General features: G+C 47.9%; 1 protein-coding gene across 2 annotated transcripts in view; it reads right to left on the bottom strand.

Annotated features, from left to right (window-relative positions):
* The window catches only part of ADI1 (acireductone dioxygenase 1), a 160,371-nt gene extending 153,755 nt beyond the window's left edge, over positions 1-6,616 (bottom strand). The window contains exon 1 of one of the 2 annotated variants that reach the window (XR_015296614.1): positions 6,413-6,616. Coding sequence is in view for 1 of the 2 variants with exons in the window: in XM_086926386.1 (XP_086782512.1) it covers positions 6,413-6,532 (120 nt within the window). In the remaining variant the exon portion in view is untranslated. The remainder of the gene's footprint in view (positions 1-6,412) is intronic. The other variant, XM_086926386.1, reaches the window with a different exon arrangement.
* Between the last annotated feature and the right edge of the window lie 11,824 nt (positions 6,617-18,440).

Below are 18,440 nucleotides of genomic sequence, written 5' to 3'. Positions count from 1 at the left end.
GCCCTGTCCAACCACCCAGCACTCATTCTCGAGATTCCCTACCCTCAGAGGGATATGCAATGGCACTGGAGGCTTCGGGAAACACTACTGCAGCGACCAGAAGTTGTCAAGCAGATTAATAAAAGCCATAAACAACTATCTGGATATTAATGGCCACCTTGACATGCCCACCCCTATCCTCTGGGATGTGCTGAAAGTGGTCATTAGGGGGGGGAGCTGATAGCCCTCTCGACTGCTGATGCTCAAGGCAACTATAGTTGTTATCCCCGAGCCTGGGAAAGAAAAGCTTGTGCGCTAATTATCCTCCTATCTCACTTCTGAATGTGGATGCAAAACGGTTCACCAGAATCCTCGCATCCCGCCTTAACCTCCTCATTCAGGGCCTCATAAGCGCCGAACAAGCAGGATTTGTCCCGCAAAGAAAATGCGCGATCAATACCAAAAGGCTCCTACACATCATAGACAAAGCTCACCGTAGGGAAGGGTCCAGTATGTTATCAGTGAACGTGGAGAAGGCCTTCGACCGGGTCCACTGGCTATTCCTGAATGAGACACTGATGCCTTTTGGATTCAGGGAGAGATTCCGACCCTGGGTTCTCAGCGGCTATGAGTCTCCGGTGGCCTCGGTGCAGGTGAATGGACATGGCTCTGAATACTTCCCAATATTACGGGCATGCAACAGGTTTCCCTCTCTCCCCTCTCCTATTCGCTCTTTGCATGGAGCCTTTCACGCAGTGAGTGAGAGATCACACCAAGATTCAGGGGATCCCCCTGGGTGGGTAGGAGTCTATAGGCAGATGATGTAATGGTCATGCTAGACAATCCCTGGGAGAGTCTTCCGCATTTTCTAAAAGAGCTAGAGGTGTTCGGAGCAGTGTCTGGGTTCAGAATGAACCTCCGTAAGTCCCAGGCTCTCAACCTCATGGTTCTGCCTCCTGCAGTATAGGTCATACAAAATTTGCTCGCCAACCGAGTCCATCGCATACCTAGGAGTCCAGCTCTGCCTGACACAAGAAAGAATGAATGTCCTAAATTACAGAGCACTGATGAAACGGGTGCGTACCAAATTGGACCAATGGCGGCACTACCCACTGTCCTTGCTGGGTCGAGTTACGGCCCTAAAGAGGACTACGTTGCCCAGGATTCTCTTGTTATTCCAGGCCCTTACCATGACCTCCTCGGCAGGAACGATCATGGCCCTACAGGCTGCACTTTAATCACTTTATCTGGGTGGACAAGCAGCCCAGAATGAGTACAGAGCGTAGCTAGCTCCTCTCAGCAGAAGGCGGTCTCGGAATACCTTGTTTGCTCCGGTATTACCAAGCACCCCAGCTTTGATACCTAGTGGAATGGTCCACGGCAAAGTCAGAGAAACACTGGCTGTCCATGGACAGAGCTCTGGCAGGTACCTCGTTGGAGAAAGTCCCATTCCTCTTGCGGGCGCACCGAGCACATAGCCTTTACATTTCACTTATCCAAACTCCTGATTGAAGGTGTGGGACGTGTGCACATTTGGGGGGGGGGGGGAGATGAACTACCCTTCCTTCCTCCCTTACACAGATTATAGACAACTCTGGCTTTACACCTGGTACCGGGCTGTAGTTCTGGGCAAGGCGTGAAGCAACCTGTAAGAGCAGCAGGGCACTTCTTTGACTGAGGTGGCCCTATCACCTTTAACACCATAATGAAAGGCTACACCATCCCAGAGGGTGAACGTTTCAAATACCTCCAAATTAGACATCGGCTAATGCACCCATCAATTCGACAGGGAGCAGAACAATTACTGACACCTTATGAGAGGTGCCTCTTAGGCAAACAGTGACACAAACACCTTCTCTCGAACTTTATGCTTTTCTTCAGCCTCCGCTGACCAAAGACAAATTCCCAGCTCAGAAACGCTGGGAAATAGAATTGGGACACCAGCTCTCTCCGAAAGAGTGGCTTGACATATTCCACAGAGCGAGGCACACCACATACAATTTATCAAACACTGAAACCACCATCAAAATTCAGTTCTTATTGGTACCCAACGCCAGTGTGACTCCCCCAGGGGAACCCAGCCCCCAGTTATAATGGCTAGCGCCAGTACAGGACGAAGGGCACGCTCACCCACATACTCTGGGACTGGCCGAAAATAGCAGAGTTCTGGTCCTCGGTAGTAGACAAAATTGATACCCACTTCTCCACCCACCTCCCCAGATTCCCATTGTGTATCCTGCTTGGCCTCCCAAACCCTCTCACATACCCTCCCTCATCACGCAGGGGCCGCCAGATAAGTGTAGCGTTGGGGGGCGCTCATCAGACTATTATAGCACTTTTGGGGTCGACCACCACTCCGATTCATGCAGTTTGGTTACAACGCCTCTGGCCTGCTGGGGATGGAGAAACTCACCCTTACGCTCACATCTAGAGGTGACACATTTAGAACCACATGGCATCCCTTCATAGCTCCATTAACTCAGGAAGTCAGAGAACTGACCTGTCCCCGTTACTTGTGATTATAACAGCTCACTGATCTAGATTCAGTGGAGGTGAGAAGAGCATCTGAAAGCAACCCATTGCCAAAACCCTAGACACCTCACACTGCACAGATACGGGTACAGGGGAAGGGGAGTGATGTTCTTTTCTTCTCTTTTTTTCCTTTTCTTTAATTGGGTTTAAAAGTTGCTCTGTTTACTCAGGTTGTGGAGGGGTCACCTCGAACAGCAAGAATTGTTAACTTGTGGAAGATGTGACAAACAGGATTTAAGCCATAAAAGAAATCCAATTCGGGGGGGGATAATAAAGCTATACTCGAGGGGAGAGACAAACATAAGAGGAAAGAAAATAATTGCCTCAGAAGTAAGCAAATGATATTACAAGAAAGTCAACCAATGGCAAGCAATGAACTGGCAAACAGCCCGCTGTCGGTTTTTGGTATGGTCAACAAAGTCTTTTGGCCACAGACAGCTAAAGGCTGTAAGCAAGAGCTACACAAAGATACTGAGGTTGAAGGCCCTGGAAGGGTTGGGCTAATTATTCAACGCAAGAACAAATAGAGTGAAGGCAGCACAGGATCATGCAGCAAGAGGATGGAAGTATCCCCACAGAGGAAAGTCGTCAGGAGCTAAGAGAAATGACAATATTTGAAGTCAAGACAAGTGGGCCAGGCAAGCTAATGGGTGTACTGCTCGGAGACTACAAATTTAACAACTCTTGCACTAGAAATACAAGCATTGGCATAGCCAATAGGTCTTTCCATCGCTTTGTTAATATGTTTTAGCTATGTTGTACTCTAGTGTGGGAGCTATTCAGTATAGTTGAAAGTTATTGGTGAAAAGGGGCGTGGAGTAAAGTGTTCGAAAGTTGAGAAAAGTGTAGTGTTATGGAAGAAGAGGGGTGTGGCATAGAGTGGCAATGAGTGGCGATGCATAGAGCGGCATGGGGTTGCGTAGAGTGGAGCAGCACAAGTGCCGTAAAGTGCAGTACTGTTGCGTGGAATGACGGTGCATAGCAGTTACTTGGAATGGTCCATGATAAAGAACCCTTGCAGTTGGCCCCTCAACAGTTTTCCAACATTAAAGCACCTCTTCCCTCTCTTTCTTGGGTCATTAATCCAATGGCAGTAAAATCCTCCTCCTCTGCAGTTATATGAAAAAATTGAGCCCCCAGCATTTTGACTCTTACCAACATGCTATGACTCAGGTTCCCAACAGAGCGCTCAAGTTCCTCCAGATAGGAACATGAATAGCACAACCAGTCCGGGTTTCGTTCTTTGCATGCTGGGATCTGAAGCCCTCATTTAATAATCTGATGATAAAGGCACCAATTCCATAATATAATGAAAAGTGAAGAAAAAAAAACATCCTGAATGACCTATTCAGGCTGGGACCTGCACACATCAGATTGCTACCCTAGAGCCTGACTAATCTGGTATTTTAAGGTAAAAAAGGAGCTGCTGCAGCTCACCCTCTCGCTTGGACCACAGCTGAGAGGCTCGCAGTGGAAAAGCCCGCTCTACAGTTTTAAGGATAAAAAAAAAAATAGACTCTTCCCCTCACCCACTCCCTAATGCCTTGTTTCTAGGGCATCCCAGGAGTGCACTTCCACTGCAGTTTTGAAAAGCAAATGGAGCTGCCTAAAACTAATATCCCGCCTGGACCTCTGCTCAGAACAGTCACACGTAGATTCCCAGGTGAATGAATGACTAGATGCTCCATTTCAGGATTTTTATTTGCATTCTGGAACTTGAAGTCATTTGTACCTAATCATAAACCTAGGACTAGAAATCCCAGAACGCAAAGAAAAACCTTAACTGGAGTATATATATATTGATATCTAGACCTAGAAACTTTGGCATCTATGGCACAGACAGGCGCATCTCCCTTCTGTGTCTTTTTCAAATGGATTCCTCCAACCTTTGGTCTCCTCCAAGACAACCAGCAGCATGCTGCTCTTGGATTGTTATAGAAGAAAACATTTCCTCCACACCGCGTCCCATTCTGTCCTTGGCCATGACTTTCAGGACCACCTGGATCATACTGGGTACTATACAAACAAGCATTTGCAATCCAATAGGTCTCGCATTACATAAAGTTTGAGCTATTGACATTGCATTATTATTAGCAACGCCAATAGCTCACACTGTCAGTAATACGAGACCTATTACATTGCAAATGCTTGTTTGTGATGTGCTTACACACAGGGTCCGGCTGACCCTCTGGTTAAGCACTGTGCTCTGTAGCTTCCTGCAAGTTTCAGTCCTAAATACAAATTTAGGGGGTCATTATGATAGCGGATTTTCTTCATCCTCGGGGCCGGCGGAAGCCACCGCCGGCCCAGAGGATGCGGAAAATCCGCAGCGGACTGACCAAAGACCCACCGCCAGATTAGGATGGCTGGTGGGTCCTGGTTTCCGTCCGCAGCTTTTCCGCCGCGGTCGGATTACAACCGCGGCGGAAAAGCTCTAATATGGTGACGGTGTCTTACAGACACGGATGGCCAGTAAAGTATGCTTTTCCACGGCGGGTTTTCCGCCGCGGAAAAGCATACGGAACTTCACTGCGGGGGCCCGTTGCGGGCCCCCTAGGTGAAGGGGGGGGTGGGGGGTGCACATGGGGGGTACCTATGGTACCCCCTTGCATTTGCATGCAGAAAGCGGCAGGCACCGCGCGGTGCCTGCCTCTTTCTGCATGCAAATGCAATGCGTGCCTTTTTAACATTGCCGCGGGTGCAGCTTGAAGCTGCGCCCGCGGCAATGTTAAAAATAGAGGATGTGACCGCCAGGGTGGCGGTCACATCCTGATTGCACAGGAGGGAACTCCGCATGCCATGCGGAGGTTCCCTCCTGCTCTGGGGTCGCGGACAGACGCAAGTCCGTCCGCGATCGTAATCGACCCCATAATTTGTACTCCTCTCACATCCGCAGCTGGTTCATCCTCACTGCTAGACACTGAGCCCCAAGACAAGAGTACCTCTAAAAACGCACGCATGACACAAACCGCTTCATACATAGGATAACTAGAACAACACTGCCACTTTAGTGTGGTTGAGAGAGGAAATTAACTTTAGGGGTTACTGGGAGTATGTTTTTGTGATCGGGAAGGTGGTCTCGATCAGGCGAAAAAGGCGGCTTCAGTAGAAAAAACTTACTTCATTTCTAAATGAGATTGCTTTGACTGATGGCAGTGTGCTAAACTGTGGGATGCTACAACTCACCTTACATGCACATGACTTTTTCCAAAATAAAAAAATACAGCAGAACATATGAGACAGTTGATGAACAAGAACGAAAGAAAGAACTCCAAATGCGTGTATTTTGCCGTGATTTGAGCCAGTGTCAAGTTATGGAAACGAGTGCAAGCAGTTGCAAAGAAAGGACTTACAGGAGGAAGTTATTACACTGGCCAGTGGCCACTGAGGAGCTTCTATATGGTTTGCTTCAAAATTGGTATCCGCAAGCGTGCACAGCTTAGGGTGACTAGAATTTTAAAGCCAAAAACCAGAACATTTACCAAAAATAGAAGGACTACAATTTTACTTCAACCCAGCGCACAGAATGATCGTGCTCCTTATCAGGGAATTACAGAACAGGCAGTAAGAACTTACAGTAAATGCCATTTTTAAAGTTAGTAGCTTGCCTGTTAATTAAACTGCTTTCGTATAACAGCTGATAATTTGCCCAGGTTTGGAAAACATAAAAAGACACCTCCCATCGTTTTCAGACGACCCTCTCTAAAAACCGGGACATGAGCTTAATTTCCTGAAATCTGCTGGGACAGCTGGCGAAAACCGGGACTGTCCGGTCAAATCCGGGACGCCTGGTCACCCTAGCACAGCTTCTTTACACATTGCTGTCCCGTACAGTGAGTGACTCCGGTGACCACCGGCTTCCACCCCAACAGCCCCCAGCTCGGCATACCGTGGCCCTTACCTTCCAGTACAAGACACCTAGCTGCTCCAATTCACCGATGCTCACAGACCGGTTGGGCTGCAACTGATGCGGCTGCCGCTGGTCCTCCGAGGACTCGTCCATGTACCACGCTTCCACCATATTTGCAGCTCTGTGTATGTAATTATAAGCGTGAGTCACAAGGCAAAGGAGGAGTAGAGCTACTTCTAGCCCGCCTCAAATGGGGAGGAGCCTCGCTCTGCGTATGCAAATAAAAGGCTGAGTCACAAGGCAAAGGAGGAGTAGAGCTGCTTTCAGCCCCCCCCCCCCCCCCCCTCCCCTCATAGGGAGGAGCCGCCAACACACCAAGCTCTCCCAGCTGGTGTCGTAATTCCAAGTGTGACAAAGTTGGAACAACAAACACCAAATTCGCCGGGATATGTGGAGTTGTCATCGAAATAATTGTCCAGAAAAATCTTAACCGCCGGGTTCTATGTTTAACATTGGATAATATCACTAGACTAGATTGCGCGATAGTTCGTTTCTTCTAACCATGAGCTCTACAAGATTCACGAATACAAATTCCATGTATTTTAAATGAGAGAGAGCCATATGCACAATATTGTTACGTTTGGTGCGTAGTTGTAAGGCACTAGAATGTATATCAGTGAGGTTTTTCTGCACGCTTTAAAATTAATTTTGTGCTCCTAAATTTGACAAATAAGTGAATTGGCCAATCTACTTTGTTACATCAAGACATTCGAATATTAATAGTAAACTGGTGGTGAGGACAACTGACATTGCAAGTAGGGACTTCAAGGCATTAGCTAGTTTAGAAACTGGAAAGGCAACAATCACATTGACTAGATTTATTTATTGTATTTATTTATTTAATGCATTTTTATAAAGCGCGGACTTTGCCCGAAGGTGTCAGAGCACTGTACAATAGAACCAGTTACGTTACATGAGAGAACTGTTACAGGAATGGAACAAAGTGTGGTGTGCGCTCTAGTCTACCGGCGTACACGTGATGACGCGTGACGCCGTAGACTAGAGCGGGATAGACGCGCATGCGCGAGAGAGCAAAAGTAAAAGGCGCGAACATAGGAAACGGCAGTTGGCGACCGGAGCGGTACACAGTTAGACGCTCGGCGCCCTTAGCTTGTATCTTGCTTGTAAAGGATAATAAACGGAGTTACTTACACCTACATGTGTCAGAGTGTCCTGTGGGGGAGAATACAAACATTACAGTGGCAACGAGGCTGGGATCCGGACACCACCAGGTGCAGGGACGACGGCAAGGAAATTAAAACCCCCCACAGCCCACACCCACGAGCCAGTGAAGGCACAGGACCTGCAAGGAAGAGCAAGGGCGTAGCAGCAGCGCAGCAGCACGGCCAGGAACAAAACACCAACCTCACTAGCCAGGTTAGTGTGGCCCAAGACCCCAGGAGCCCCCAGGCAGCAACCTGGCAACCAAGGGAGACACCCCCAAGTCAGAGGAAGGGGGGAGGACAGCGCAGACAGCGCACACTACGAGGGACAATACCCCAGGTAGCCCAAGGGGTCAAGGTGACACGGCAGTGAGCGCAGGAGCGTCCGGTGAACCTACCCAAAGGGCCCAGGAAGGAGGACCTAGAGGCGAAGCCAGAATGGCGAATCAGGCGTCAGCCCTAATGGCACCAGTCCCGTTCCTAACCAGGCCAGGTGAACCCCAACTAAAATGGGAAGACTGGAAGGAATATTTCCTCAATTACATTGAAGCCCTGGAAGATGAGAGCGAAGGGGAATACAAGCCGGAAAGAAAAAAGAGGCTGTTGCTCCACAACTTAGGCCCAGAAGGGGTCAGGGTGTTTAAGAACCTGGTGCCCAAAGAGAGGGGTGCAGCGGAGACGGACGTCTTTGTGAACGCACTGGACGACCTGGACAGCCATTACCGCCCAGCAGTTTGCGTCTCGATAGACCGCTATAACTTCCAACAGAGAAAACAAGAGGCAGGAGAATCCATTGATGACTATGTGGCAGCTCTCCGCCGGCTAGCAATCACGTGTAGGTATGGGAACCTGCAGGATGAATACATCAAAGACCAAATAGTGATGCACACCACCAGCAGAGCAGTCCAAGACAAGCTATGGGCGATGAATGAAACAACCCTGAAAGAAGTTGTGGCGATGGTCAAGAAGGCGGAAATGTCGAAGAGAGGCGCAGACGCGGCAAAAAGAGAAAGCGGGCCGAGACAGATGATCAACAAAATTGATGAGGCGCCACAATCCAGCAAGCCCAAAAGCACCTACGGAGACCCGAAGAAGGACACAAGAGGGTCTGGGAAGCAGATGCCTCGCCCCAGCCAGGGAACGAAATTTGCGTGCTACCGATGTGGCAGTGCAGCGCACGCGGCCCAGGACAGGCGTTGCCCCGCGTTTCGCGCCAGGTGCTCCTTCTGCGGGTTGACCGGTCACTTTGAAAAGGTCTGCCGAAAGAAAGGGACGAAGTCCACGGTCAAGTGCATCGACGCGGCCACAGCCAACGTAAGTGAAGAAGAGGACCAGGAAGAAGACGACCTGGTGCTATGCATAGAGGATCAAGTGCTGGACGTATCCGGGAAGCGAAGGGATAAGCCCCGCACCGACATGCGCATCGGGGGCGTCAAAGTATATGTGGCCGTGGATTCTGGGTCCCCATGGACCATAGTGCAAAGATCGATATGGGAAGAGGATTTCGCGCCAGTCTTAGGACCCGACCTGGAGCCGCCGGACATCAGACCCATCTCGTATACCGAGGATTCCATTCCACTGGTAGGATGCAGGGACTTGGAGTTCGAATTCAGAGGAAGGTCAGCCACGTGCACCCTGTATGTAGCGGAAAAGGGCCCATCCGTCCTAGGATGGAGAGACGCAGGTGCCCTCGGCATAATACTCAATCCTGGAGGGAAAGAACAGATCCTGCTAACAGACGAATGGCCCCTCTCGAGGGAGGAAGACTGGAAAGCAGCATACCCCAAAGTTTTTGAGGGCACGGTTGGCAAACTGGACAAATTCGTGCATAAAATGGTCCTTAAGGAGGGAGCAGTACCAGTAGTGCATAAGATCCGGAACATACCGATATCCACAAGTGAGGCAGTGCGCCAGGAACTACGAAAGTTGGAAGAACTGGATATCATCGAGCCAGTGGACAGTGCAGAATGGCTATCGCCCTTGGTAGTAGTAAAAAAGCCCAATGGTAAGGTCCGGCTCTGTGTGGACCTGAGGGAGCTTAACAAAAACCTCATAGTGGAGAGGTTCCCGCTCCCCAGAATAGAGGAGATGCTAGCAAGGACAAAAGGCATTACCCACTTTTCCACCATAGACCTCACGTCTGCATACTACCAGATAGAACTCCACCCGTCGAGCAGGAAGTACACAGCCTTCATAACGCCCTTTGGATGCTACCAATTCAGGAGAATGCCCTTCGGCCTGGCATCCGCTGCGGCCGTTTTCCAAAAGCTGATGCATAAGTTGTTTAAGGACATCTCGGGAGTGCAATACTTCCAAGACGACATCCTAGTGATGGGCTCCGACAAACGCGATCACGACAAGAAACTACATCAAGTGCTGGGAGTGCTGCAAGGCAAAGGAATGACGGCGGAGTGGAGCAAGTGCAGAATTGGGTCTCGCTCAGTGACCTACCTAGGGCACGAGATAGGAACGCATGGTATCTCGCCGAAGGAGCAAAATGTGAAGGCAATAAAGGACGCCAAAGCCCCAACTACCAAAGAGGAAGTGCGGTCATTCCTGGGAATGGCCGAGTATTACAGCAAGTTTGTCAGACATTTTGCCACGAGAACGTACAGGATGAGACAACTGACCAGGCACAATACAAAATTCGAATGGGATAAGGAGGCCCAGGCCGAATTTGAGTCAATTAAAGACTGTATCAGCCATGCCATCCCACTGCAGGGGTATGTCCCCACAGGCAAGACTATGGTAACGACAGACGCAAGCGACAAGGGCTTGGGGGCTGTCTTAGCGCAGGAAAGGGAGGACGGAACAAAAGAAACCATCAGTTTCGCATCCCGGGCGCTGTCCCCGACGGAACAGAGGTACAGCGTGATTGAAAAGGAGATGCTGGCGGTCACGTGGGCGTTGAGCAAATTTCGTCAGTTCATATGGGGCACGAGATTCAGACTCCAGACGGATCACAAGCCACTCATCAAAGTTTTGACGTCATCAGGTCATGACACAGCCACCCCGAGAATAGCAAAAATGACCCTGAAGTTGCTAGATTATACGTACGACGTAGAATACCTTCCAGGTACGCAGAACAGGGTAGCTGATTACCTCAGCCGGGCGTCAGCCATGGAAGAGGCGCCGGGAGAGACTCCGGACACAGAGGAGATGGTCGCCAGCATGGAGGATCATGAGTCATCCATCAGTGCGCAGGAATGGCAGGCGGCTTACGAGCTCGATGAGGAGAAGATGGAAGTAAGGAGACATCTCACGTTGGGGTGGCCGGACAAGAAGAAGCTAACGGAGGGTGTCCGACGTTTCTATGAGATGAGAGAAGAATTGTCCCTGAGTGACTCGGGGATATTCTTGTACAGAGGAGAGAGAGTGGTGCCCCCAGTGACTCTGATACCCCGACTGCTGAAAGTGCTCCACGAGGGGCATCTGGGCATAGTGAAAACCAAGGCGTTGGTCAAACAGATGTATTGGTGGCCAGGAATGGATGCCCACATCGAGAGACAAGTGCGGGAGTGCGGACAGTGCCAAGGAGCGGACAAGGTGCTCCGCCCACTCCGACCTGCACTGGGGAAGTTCGACACCCCGCATGGCCCTTGGGAGGATGTGGCCATAGATATCCTGGGGCCTGTCCTGGACAGTAGAGGAGTAAATAAGTACATCTGTGTGTTAATAGACAAGTATTCTAAGTGGCCAGAAGTGGACATACAAGAATCGATGGACACAGACACGATCTTGAAGTTCCTAACTGGGGTGTTCCTCAGAGAAGGAATTCCCAAAACAATCCTCAGCGACAATGGTCCGCAATTTGTGTCGGACAAGTGGGGAAGATACATGAAGAGAAACGGGATCGAGGTGAGACACACTGCCGTGTACCATCCAGCCTGCAACGGCCAAGTCGAAAGGTTCAATAGAGTGCTCATGGGCTCCATCCAGGCAGCCATATCGCAAGGAAAGGACTGGGAGGTGGAAATGATGAACATGATTTGGGCCTACCGGATAACGCCCTCTGTAGTGGGGTATAGTCCGTTCCAAGTGTTAAGAGGACGGCATCCCTTCACCCGGGACAACGTGGCATGGAGGGAGAAGACCATCACCAGCAAGTGGTCCCCAGCCGTGGTGCAGCACAATCTGGAGAAGGCCCAGAAGATCTACGCAGCACACTACAACAAGAGACGCAGCACGAAGGAAACGGCGCTGGAAGAAGGGGAGTGGGTTAGGATCAAACTCCCCACCCTACAGAAGAAGGGCGAAAGCAAATTCAGCCAGCCGCTACAAGTCAAGGAGGTGCGTGGCAGGGCGGCTCTCCTCAGTGATGGCAAGGTCTGGTCGCAAGACCGCATGGCCAGAGTCAACAAAATACTAGTCTGGCCCAAGGCCGAGGAAGTCGAAAGATGCATGGATCACCAGGAGGTTAGACCTCTTTCTGAGTTCGGCACAGACAACCAAGGGGAAGGTGCAGGTGAGGACAATGAAGAAGTTGTCCTGAGAGCCAGGCCGACTGACGGAGGAGGAATACAGGCGAATGCGGAGCAGGGAACAGACATGAGAGAAGCTGGGGTGTCCCGTGGAGAGACGGAGGCGAGAGAGAACATGCCGGTAAGACACACCCGCAGCGGAAGGGCAGTTGTGGTGCCCTCTCGTTATAGTGACTTTGTGATGGACGGACACTAGCTTGGTGCCGACCCCCCTGGCGCCCCACATAGACTATGTTCACAGTTGGAGGACACTTATAGTTGGGGGGGAAATGTTTTACTTTGTGTTTGGTAAAGGGGGGAGATATGTGGTGTGCGCTCTAGTCTACCGGCGTACACGTGATGACGCGTGACGCCGTAGACTAGAGCGGGATAGACGCGCATGCGCGAGAGAGCAAAAGTAAAAGGCGCGAACATAGGAAACGGCAGTTGGCGACCGGAGCGGTACACAGTTAGACGCTCGGCGCCCTTAGCTTGTATCTTGCTTGTAAAGGATAATAAACGGAGTTACTTACACCTACATGTGTCAGAGTGTCCTGTGGGGGAGAATACAAACATTACACAAAGCAAAAGTAGCAGGCCATAGAATCAAAATAACGCAGGCAAAAGGAACACAATATCAAACACAGCAAGCACAGAATGTACAAACAAAAATATAAATATATATGACAAATTTACAAAGACTAAAGAACCTCCTGGCAAAAAATAGCAGGCCATAGAATCAAAACAACGCAGGCAAAAGGGACACAATATCAAACGGTATTGAGCTGGTTGGTCTTGGGTAGAATCAAAAAATAGTGAGAGGTACCCCTTAAAAGATCAAGGGAAATGAGGTAAACTACCAAGGAAGAAAGGTTTTCCCTAAACCCACAATGCAGAAATCAAAATATACAATGCACAAAAACATTATATCCAAAATAAATCATTTATTAAAATTTCATTGATTAACCATAAAAAAACTGGAAATTGCACAATAAATAAAAACGTTTAAAAAAAAAAGATTTTTTCAACTAATGACAAGAAGATTATCCAAATACATCACATAAATCACAATATTTGGGACACAATTTCTAATACATTCAAACAATTTGTATTTAGGAAAGAGTGTTATTCATCAGATTGTACTTTGGGATGCGTCGACGCGTTTCGATGGTTTGTTCCTTATAACACCATCTTTATCAAGACAATCACTCTATTCTGTCTCCAGGCACATTGTGTTTTCATTTCCTGTAGTTATTCTTGACGAGGCCTCTCATAATTGTGGCGCTGAGCACCCGCGACCGGCGTTAACCCGCCGCCATGTTCCTCCTCCAGCTTTAAAAAAAAAATCAACAAAAACACACAATAGCACCCACCGCCAGAGGAAGGCCTTGTGTATTGTGTTATAATTGCATTGATTTAGCGCTTACTACCGTATTTTACGGCGTATAAGACGACCCGGCGTATAAGACGACCCCCTACTTTGCTTAATAAAATGTAGGTTTTGTGCTATACTCGCCGTATAAGACTACCCCCACTTCCAGTGCAGTCCAACGCAGTCCTGCATAGCCATTTTGAGAATGTATTTTATTTTATTTTGGCTCGTACTTTGTATGCTTTGTATGCTTTGTATGCTTTTGTAACCTGCACACTTATCACTTTTTCTCCAGGAATGTACCGATTGCTACCTCATGTATTTTGGTTGCTCGCTATTGTCACTTTTGATCCATGTAACTTAATGTTTGCTTTTGTAATTTGTCCATTGTTATTGTTGCTCACATCAGCCCATTTTTATATAATGCAGAAGCAGTCTGACACCTTCGGGTGCAGTCCGCGCTATGTAAAAACACATGAAAACATTCCTTCAAATTTAGCATCCGGCGTATAAGACGACCCCCGACTTTCCAGAACATTTTAAGGGGTTAAAAAGTCGTCTTATACGCCGGAAAATACGGTAACCCCGAGGAGGCGTTCAGGAGCTTTACTGCTGCCTGGAGCTCAAGGTTAGTGGTTAATTCAAGGGTTATTGCTGGTTATTAGGGTTAATCTTGTGCTGCCATTGACAACAGCGCAGCGCAGCACCAGCACCTATATGGCGGCACGATGATAACGGATGGAGCACTGAATAAAACGTACCCGGTAAGAGCGGGGGACCTCGTTTGGTTTCGGTGAATGGCGGGGAGTTGAGCTGTCTTCCTTTTCTCTCTTTTCTCCCGATCGGACGGCGGCTGAGATTGCGGCAGTGGAGGAGGACTCTAGGACCGAGAAGCCGCGGATGGGTCGGGAGGTGGAACTGGCGCCCGGACTCACGGCGCATGACGGCTGCAGAGAGCGTCGGACCCGGCTTTGGATTCGAGCTAGGACGGTGGCGGCGAGAGTTAGTTTCCGGGGGTTGGTGTGTAGAGATTTCCCGCAGTGGCTGGCATTCTTTCCCTTTCAGCGCCCCCCCTTAGCTTGTACTGCCTGTACAGTCTGCACAGCTCCGGTAAGGTGGTTACAAACAGGGTGGGTGGGAGATTGTATGGATTTAGTTTTTTTTTTACTGATCAAACTATTCCCTTGAGAAGGGAGGGAGGGGGTGCAGCAAACCTTCAAGGATCTTCAGAAGAAGCAGGGGGTCTTGGCCTCCAGTCTGGACCCAGAGAGAGTGTAGGCAGAGAAGAGGTGCCTACGCAGGATTCTCAGAAGGGGCTATCTCGCCCTTGCAATAATAGATATCAACTGCGGTCACGGCAAGAACTGAAAAAAAAGGGCGTCCTGGATCTCACGGAGGGGCTAGGTGGTGTGGCCCCAACAACTCCACGCAAAAAGAAAGCTGTGAAGACTGGGTACATTAAAAAATCAAAAGGTCCCAAAGTGATTCACCCTTCCCAAAAAAGCACCCTGTCCCTCAAGACCTACTTTAAAATTATGGAGCAGGCAGTGGGATTATTAGGGTCTACGGAGTCAGTCTCAGCCTCAGCCTTGCATTGTAGTGCCCCTCCTATCACACTCGAAAATCTTTTTTCTCCCCATGAGAATATGTTAGGTCTAGAGAAGAGTATAGGAGCGGTAGATAGGGCAATCGTTATGGACTCCCTTAGTAGTCCTAACAATGCCGCTGCTAGCGCTGATATCACCACTATGGCCCCTTCCTCATCTGTTGCCATTTCATCCCCACAAGCCCCTCAGGTTTTGCAATCATCGGTAACCATTGAGGGCAGTATGGAAAGCAGTCCTTTAGGCATGCTATTCCCAAAAAAACCTCATATGAATACCGCTGCGCAAGCATCAGGCAGAGTAAACGCTGATATGGATGGGTTAGGTTCCCTGTTGCAGGCATTAAGGGGGGAACCTGCTGACCAAAATCGAGATATCTGAGGCTAATCAGGAAAGGATTCACGATAACTGCGAGGCCCTTGAATCAAAACTAGATGACATTTGTACACGCACCGGGACACTTGAACTTGAGGTCAAATCACTATCAGAATCGGTTAAGGGCAACTCTATAGATATAGACACCATAAAAGCCCAGAATCTGTCCCTACAGATGGATATGGAGAGGTTTGAAATGCAAGCCCATAGGAATAACCTTCATGGTCTGAAGCAACAGTTTAATTAATTCTTAAACAGAATAAAGACCCCCAAAAAATCGAATCATATAGACCAATTTCGCTGTTAAATTCTGATCTTAATTTTTTTTCGGGGATAATGGCTACTAGGATGGCTAAAATTATTAAAACCATCATACACCCCGATCAGAGGGGGTTTATACCCAGAAGGGTGCTCAATGAGCTCACCTTTCAAGCTATTGCAGCTATAGACTTTGCAGACGAGAAAAAGTTGCCACTCACTATCGTCGCAATTGACGCCGCTAAGGCTTTTGATCAGGTGAACTGGGGGTATCTTTGGGAGACTATGAATAAGTTTGGATTTCCAATAAATTTTGTTGAAGCTGTTAAATCTTTTTATTTGAACCCCAGAGTAAATGTTTTAGTCAATGGTGCATTAACGGAATGGTTTAGCATTTTTAGAGGAACCAGGCAGGGTTGTCCCCTGTCACCTTTATTATTTAATGTATATATTGAACCCTTTGTTTTTGCACTCAGAGCAGATCACAGTATTAAGCCTTTCAGAATGGCAGATTTGGAACTTAAGACCGCCTTATATGCGGATGACTGACCTTCTTATGTATACCTCCAATCATGTCGATGCGATACCTCGTTGTTTGAACTAGCTGAGGAATTCGGTAAAATCTCTGGTTATAAGATCAACCGAGAGAAAACCAAATAATGGGGTGGAATTGCTCGTATACCATACAGGGGGCAAAGGGACAGATGAGGTATTTGGGGATCCATCTAGCCCAGAAACTGACAGATATACCTAAGATCAGTTGGGAGAAGGTATCTAAGGAGGTTTGTAAGTTATTACTGAGATGGGGGAATCTGCCACTGAATATATACGGGCGAGTTAATCTCGTAAAAATGATAATTTTGCCTAAAATAACTTTTTTGTTTAATACAATTCCTTTGTCTTTTTATTTTAAGGATCTCGCTACCCTCCAAGGCAAAATTGGCCCCTTCATATGGGCTACCAAAACCCCTAGAATTGCATGGAAAAAATTAAGGAGAGGGTTGAAGCTAGGGGGTTTGGCTTTACCCGCTTTACTTTCCTATTGTCATGACTTCCACTTTAAGAATTTTAGAATATTAACCAATAAATTAGATTCTTCCTGGCAGGGCATTGTAGCACGATGTACCGCAGGGACAGGACTTTTTTCTTTATAAATTTGGTGAACCCAAATTTTACAAAAAGGTCCGGCTCAAGATCTTGTTAGCTGCTCTTAGGAATTGGGGGAACATCAGGAGAGTTTTGAGAATATCGTACCCGATTTGGGACTCCCCTGGCACCCCTGACTGTCTTCGGGATCACCAGTGTGAGCCGCTTAAACTAGCTGGTATTGCCGTGTGGGGTGATCTTTGTAAAGACTCACAACTTATGAGCTGGGAGTCCCTTTCCAACTTGACTACGCCCTCACTCTATCTATCGCCCTCACTCTATCTATCGCCCTCACTCTATCAATCTATCTATCTATCGCCCCTCACTCTATCAATCTAACTATCTATCGCCCTCACTCTATCTATCCACTTGTTTTATTGGCCATTGACTCTGTGGTTTGCGCACAATTTATTTTTACTTTTTTATTCTCCCACTGGCAAAGTACCATTAGATGTGTGCCTAAAAATATCAGGTTTACTTATCCACTCGTGCACAGCTCGCTCTTGGATTCATTTTTATTGCCAATTCACTCTGTGGTTTGCGCACTCTGTCAATTAAAAAAATATATATATATATTCTCCCACTGGGCAAAGTAACATTTGCTGTGGGCTTAAAAATATCAGCATTCGTTAATCACTCGTGCATGGCTTACTTTGTTTGTATCACTTGCAAGTTAAATGATAATTCAACCCCCCCCCACACACAGACAACCCCCCACACACACAGCCCCCACACACACAACCCCACACAGACAACCACAAAACACAACCACACACACAACCACACACACAAAACCACACACACATCTATCTATCTATCTATCTATCTATCTATCTATCTATCTATCTATCTATCTATCTATCTATCTATCTATCGCACTCACTCTGTCTATCTATCTATCTATCGCCCTCACTCTATCTATCTATCGCCATCACTATATCTATCTATCGCCCCTCACTCTATCTATCTATCTATCTATCTATCTATCTATCTATCTATCTATCTATCTATCACCCTCACTCTATCTATCTATCGCCCTCACTCTATCTATCTATCGCCCTCACCTTATCAATCTATCTATCTATCGCCCCTCACTCTATTAATCTATTTATCGCCCCTCACTCTATCAATCTATCTATCCATCGCCCTCACTCTATCTATCCCCCTCACTCTATCACCCTCACTCTATCTATCACCCTCACTCTATCTATTTATCGCCCTCACTCTATCTATCGCACTCTATCTATCGCCCTCACTCTATCTATCGCACTCTATCTATCTATTGCCCTCACTCTATCTATCTATCTATCGCCCTCTATCTATCGCCCTCACTCTATCTATCTATATGTCTATCGCCCTCACTAAATCTATCTGTCTATCTATCTATTGCCTTCACTCTATCTGTCTATCTATCGCACTCACTCTATCTATCGCCATCACTCTATCTATCTATCTATCTATCTATCTATCTATCTATCTATCTATCTATCTATCTATCTATCTATCTATCTATCGCCCTCACTCTATCTATCTATTGCCCTCCCTCTATCTGTCGCCCTCCTGCCCTCTATATATCGCACTCACTCTATCTATTTATCGCCCTCACTCTATCTATCGCTCTCACACTATCTATCGCCCTCA

This window comes from Lissotriton vulgaris, chromosome 6, assembly GCF_964263255.1.
Source record: "Lissotriton vulgaris chromosome 6, aLisVul1.2, whole genome shotgun sequence".
NCBI classification, from domain to species: Eukaryota; Metazoa; Chordata; class Amphibia; order Caudata; family Salamandridae; genus Lissotriton; species Lissotriton vulgaris.
The sequence above is the reverse complement of the archived record's forward strand: the minus strand, read 5'-3'. Positions and strand labels throughout refer to the sequence as shown.